At 42.2% G+C, this 6,222-nt stretch overlaps 1 protein-coding gene across 1 annotated transcript in view; it reads left to right on the forward strand.

The window, feature by feature from the left end:
* Positions 1–6,222, forward strand: part of cct2 (chaperonin containing TCP1, subunit 2 (beta)) — a 16,481-nt gene that overhangs the window by 3,623 nt on the left and 6,636 nt on the right. The window contains 6 exon segments of the mRNA XM_020613481.1: positions 1,973–2,047; positions 2,901–2,966; positions 3,384–3,495; positions 5,449–5,525; positions 5,677–5,789; positions 6,195–6,220. Coding sequence (XP_020469137.1) covers positions 1,973–2,047; positions 2,901–2,966; positions 3,384–3,495; positions 5,449–5,525; positions 5,677–5,789; positions 6,195–6,220 — 469 coding nt within the window.

Genomic DNA, 6,222 nt, shown 5'->3' on the forward strand with positions numbered 1-6,222 from the left:
AGCAGTCCAATTTTTGTTGAAAACCCTGCATTCGGCATCTACCTTTCTTCTTTTAGCATGAGCGGACATTTTTGAGGGTGTGTGACAACGATCCAATCTTGCGTACGTCTTGATATACGTATTATGTACGTGAATAAAAACAACTTCAAAATAAAAGCAATGTAGCTTTAGTCCATGCATGAGGTGAAATTAAAAAATACGTTTATTTTGTAATTTCCAATTAACCTTACACGGGCCGGCCAGAGTCAACCAAAGGGCCGTATGTGGCCCGGGGGCCGTAAAATGCCCAGGTCTGCCTTAACCCAACGATTATTCCTGTTATTGATTGGGATTAGGGCTACAGCTAAGGACTATTTATAGCACTGAATAATCTGCCATCTTATTATTAATTTGGTCTATATAACAGTAGTAAGCAAGAAAATCGCCACACATATGACATTATTGAATTGATCAACAGCTCAGAATCCACAGTTATTCATTGTGCTACGATATTGGGCAAGGAGAAACTACAAGCGCTCACCGTCATCACATTTAGCTATTTTTGCTTGGAAACTTTATTTTTGGTTTTATGACTTAAAATGATGAAAAATGCCAACCTTAGATTCGTCCATCCATCATCCGCTTTATCCGGGACCGGGTTACAGGGGCAGTAGTCCAAGCAGAGCCTCCTAGACTTCCCTCTCCCCACACACCTCCTCTAGCTCCTCAGGAGGAACCCCAAGGCATTCCCAGGCCAGCCGGGAGACATGGTCTCTCCAATGTGTCCTGGGTCTGCCTCAAGGCCTTCTCCTGGAGGGACTCTCCCGGAATATCTCTCCAGGGAGGCATCCAGGGGGCATCCTAAACAGGTGCCCGAGCCACCTCAACTGGTTCCGCTTGACGTGGTGGAGGAGCAGTGGCTCTACTCCGAGCTCCTTACAGGTGACTGAGCTCCGCACCCTATCCCTAAGGGTGCGCCCAGACACTCGCCGGAGGAAACTCATTTCTGCCACTTGTATCCGCGATCTCATTCTTTTGGTCATGATCCAAAGTTCATGGCCATAGGTGAGGGTAGGAACATAGATCAACTGGTAAATTGAGAGCTTTGCTTTACAACTCAGCTCCCTCTTCACCGCAATGGTGAACATTAGGCCCATTTACCTAAAACTAATGCAGTTTGAACATTATCTCCTTCATGTGGAGAATTTATTGTGGGATTGTTGGATTAGACTGACTTAGTTTGAGACTTGTGATCCTAAAAAACCAGCAACTGAGTGTATCTAGTAAGTTTAATTGTTTTATCTTATAAAGTTTTAGCCTGAATAGCAGTCACATGTAAGTAGCACATTTATACCTAGAGTAGAAATGTATGGTCTGTATTTTGAGAGCAAATATGTAGCATTTAAATGAACCAAAATAATTTTCAGATTCCATCAATGTGTCTCATGGCTTCAGCCTGAGTTGTACTGCAATAAAGACTAAAATACGCTCATGGTACCTTAAAGAACCGACCTCCATCAGCTGTTTCTACACAGGCATCAACATGCAGTCACATTCTGCAGGGCTAAACATGAGTCCAACACAGAAGTGTTGTTTGGTGGAAGTAAACGTGATGTTGATGATGAACCTGATGTGTAGATGAGCTGATGTTTCTCACGTTGATTCCGAGAACAGATTTCCTGCAGGAGCTCTGTCTCTCTGATCCCAGCGCTGTTGGGGAGGTGACAGTGGTGCGGTCGGTAGAGCACCTGTCTCCCAACCGGAAGGTTGAAGGTTTGAATCTCGGTGCCTGCAGTCCACATGTTGAAGTGTCCTTGGGCAAGACACCGAACAACAACCACCCCCGCCCCCCCATTGCCACCGATGGTTAGAGCCATCGGTTGAGTTGGCACCACAAATGGCTGCCTTGGTTCTGTACCAGAAACAAATTCCTTGTGTGCAACATATTTGGCCAATAAAGGTGATTATCCTTATCCTTCCTGTGTCTTTGCAGGCGTCCTTATCGATGGCCCCGGTCAACATCTTCAAACATGGAGCTGATGAAGAGAAAGCTGAGACAGCGCGACTGGTAGGTTTCTCGGTGGTCCAGGTTTCTCTGTTGGTGTTAACTCCTGCTATTAGAAAAGTCGTTTTACTGTTGTTTAAAGTCCCCATGGCTGCTCATTTTGCTCGTTTCCAGCCTTTTAATGTTTAATCTTGGCTACCTCTAGAATAGCTTGGCACCCCTCATAACTCCGAATAGTCTGTAATTGTTTCAGAATCAGAGCCAGAAAGCCTTTTCCTTAAAATGAGAGGATAGTTTGTGAACACGCACACCTCCTGCTGCTGGTGTTGTGTCACAGGTGGACAGCAAAACGAACCGTGACAGCATTAATTAACTTGAATGTCTCTTCTATAAATAGGTAAACAATGATATATGTACTGATGAAAAGAGATGTATAACACTCTAAATAAAGCAGGTAGTTCAGAAACCCCATATTTTAACTGGCATAATACAGACATAGTAACTTCTCCAGCCTTACAACAATTCTCTCTAACGTTACAGAAACAAGGCATTAACAGAGCCGTTAAGTCCCACTGAGTATTGGAAACATTGTTCCCTTTCAAGTGGTTCACATGAACACGCAACGGCCTGGACTTAATGCTAATTTAAGGAAATCCTTAAACTATCACGCAAGCCTTAATTTTGTTAGGAAAAAAATCTCGTGAGCGAGACTTTGCGAGACATGTATAAACTGAGTTACTTCTGCATAGAAAGACTAGAACCTACATTCAGCTCATTTTGTGAGCTTTAGGTCACATCTAAGATGATAATTCACCGTTATAACATTGTAGATAAGTCAGGAAACAAGGAAAAGCACTATGGGTTTTTAACTTTACTGATAAAGATTCAGGGGAGACCTTTTGTGTTTTCTGTGCAGTCCTCCTTCGTGGGCGCCATCGCTATCGGAGATCTGGTGAAGAGCACTCTGGGACCAAAGGGGATGGTGGGTAACTTCAGGATTGTTTAGATTGCAGCCTTTTCCTTCATTTAATCCAGGTTCTTGTCATATATTTGAGCAGGAAAGATCCAGAATGTTAAATGCAGGTCTGATGTTTCCACAGAAGTGTGAACAAACCAGATCGAGCAGTTTGGGACGAAACTGAGATTTGAATATCGCACAAATAACCTGGTTGTTATTCTTGTGTGCGTGCAGTTTACATTTCAGTTAAATCTGTATATGTGTGGCAGTTTAGGAGCTCAGCGGTGTTCTCACCGGAGCCGGGTACATGGCACTGACACACATTGATGGGAAGCATCGAAACAAAGATCAGAGCTGAGAGTTGAAGCCTGAGACGTGGACAGAACCAAACTCACCTGGGCAAGAAAATACTAAAAAAAAAGTCTTCTTCTTCATCTCAAGGATAAGATCTTGTTGGGTGGAGGGAAAGGTGGCACAGTGACAGTGACCAATGATGGAGCAACCATCCTGAAAGCCATCGGAGTAGACAACCCTGCTGCCAAAGTTCTGGTTGGTGAGTAAATACTGCGCTGGTCAAACTGGCGCCACTGATTTATATATAAAAGTTGTTGATTTTGAGGCGAGCTGTTGCTCACGTCTCCTGTATCAGACAGGTTAAATCGAGAGGAACCGATAAATAATGGTGTAAGCCAGGGGTGTCAAACTCATTTTAGTTCAGGGGCCGCATACAGCCTAATTTGATGTCAAGTGGGCCGGACCATTAAAATCATAGCATAGCTCATCATAGCTCATCATAGCTATAAATAACAATAAATTCATGCTTTCCCCTTTGTTTTAATGGAAAGAAGTACAATCACATTAGGATTTTTTTAATTTAATGAACTATCCTTTTACAAAACATGCTATGAACAACTTCAGATTTCTCAAGTAAAATGTGCAATTTGCTTCAGTTTATCATTTACATGTGTGCATTACAACTGATCACAGTGATTGTACAAAGGCACAAAACTTTAAGTCACAGGTATTTAGAACTGAAAGATTTGGTAGCCTATTGCACTTTAAGATTAAATCAACTTATCAAGATATAGGAATTACTTTTACTCAGTTTTCCACATGTGTAATAATTCTCAAAACTAAAATTGACTCCCCACATCTTACAAATCAAAGTGGTGGCCATTTTAAATGTATAAGAATGAAAGTAATCACCTGGCCTGTAAATATAAGATTTATACATGAAACATATAAAATTTATGACCAAACTCTTTTGTAGTGAAGCTGGTGACTAACATTAAATTGCACAATTTTTAACTGTTATTACAGCAAGGATTCATTTTCACAGAACTGTATTTTTTTGAGTGAGCATTTTACAATTAGTCTAGTTTAGACTACTTTGCTTTTGCTCCTGAAACTTGGCATCTTTTAGCCTGTGCAAGTGCATCTGTGTCAGGCGTCATGTCCTGAGTAGCAGCCAGTTTCAGAATGTCATTTAAGTGTTGGTGTGTTAGCCTTGAGCGCAGTTTTGTTTTATTGATGTTCATTACTGAGAAAACCTGTTCACAAAGGTAGGTAGTCCCAAACATGCACAAAATGTTTGCAGCTAGGGTTGTTAATTTGGGGTACCCTGGCAGGAGATACTGATAAAATATGTCCAAGTCCATTGAGGCAAATTTGTTCTTCAAATTTGTATCACAATGCAAATCAATTATTTCTAATTGGATGTCGACAGGCACATCAGAGGCTTTGACTGTGAAGGGTGAGCGAAAAACTGCGAATTCTGCCTCGAGTTCACCACGACAGTCGCACGTACATTTCTAAGACAGGGGAAATGAGCAGGGTCACCACATGCCAGCTGTGTCTCCCACAAAGTCAGCTTCAACTTGAACGCACGTATGCTGTCATGATACTGTGTGACAACTTTTTTACCTCTCGGCTCTGAGTGAAAACAGACTGCTGTTTTTTCAGACCCACCAGCAATTCATTTATCTTCTCTCTTCTCAGTTGTCCTTGCAGGCTGTCGTATTTTTCACCATGCTGAGTCTCATAGTGGCGCCGAATATTATATTCCTTGAACACCGACACATGTTGCATACACACCAAGCACACAGGTTTCCCGTTCACCTCTGTGAATAAATAGGAAGCGATCCATTTTTCTTGGAAAACTCTACACTCGGTATCCACTTTTCTCCTTTTTGACAAAGACATTTTGGCTAATGAGGGTGTGAAGGAGAGTACAAAAGTAAGTAGATGTATCGTAGTAATCACTGAACATTAGCTGTGTCTATCTCAGCATTGTTTTGTCTTTTTCTTCTTCTTCTTTCAGCTGCTCCATGTCTAAAACAGTGCGGCCCTAGCGGACAATTTAGGAATAGCAGTTTATTAAAAAATTTTTAGTTCATGTGTCATTGAATTTTTTTGGTGTAAACTGTACTTCACCTTTCCCCTCTCCAACCAGCCACCGAGTCATTTGAACACACCTAATAACAGAATGAATCGTGTTTGTGTTCAGACATGTCGAAGGTTCAGGACGATGAAGTTGGAGATGGGACGACCTCCGTCACCGTGCTGGCTGCCGAGCTGCTGAGGGTAACTCCCTGTTCTTCTGCCTCTGTGAACCCAGTAGCTATATTGTTGTATTTGAAAATGAGTTGTGAGGTTTAAAGAGCCCCTTCACACAACGCTTCTGCTGAGAAGTTGACGTTCTTGTGGAGCTGCTCTTTAACTGTTTCTGTTGCAGGAGGCCGAGCTGCTGATCGCCAAGAAGATTCACCCGCAGACCATCATCTCTGGCTGGAGAAAGGCGACTCAGGCAGCCAGAGAGGCTCTGAGGGAGGTTGCTGTTGACCACAGGTGAGACAGGAACTGATGCACAGCTGTCAGACCCCGTTCAGTAGGTGCAGTAACAGTGTTGCTGTATATAATGATCACAGCCATTATGATCGGTGATATAAAACACATTGTGAAATGTGCCATTCTAGATAATGACTACTTTTACTTTTTATATTTAAAGTATATTTTGGTTTTAATATTTCTGTGCTTGTACAATTTTGAATGCAGGACTTGTACTTGTAGGAGAGTACTTTTACAATGTGGTATTAGTACATTTACTGAAGGATCTGAGTACTTTCCACAACTGCAGAATGATCATTGTGTTTTGGAGCTTTGATCACAGTAAAGTTGAACTAACAAACCCAAAGTTAATCTATCGATTCGCCTGTCGCCTCCTCCACCTCCTTGTCCTCTTGGTCTCCATAGCAATGACCTGGCTCGTTTCCAGGAGGAC

Source organism: Monopterus albus, unplaced genomic scaffold, assembly GCF_001952655.1.
Source record: "Monopterus albus unplaced genomic scaffold, M_albus_1.0 scaffold134.1, whole genome shotgun sequence".
Classification (NCBI taxonomy): domain Eukaryota; kingdom Metazoa; phylum Chordata; class Actinopteri; order Synbranchiformes; family Synbranchidae; genus Monopterus; species Monopterus albus.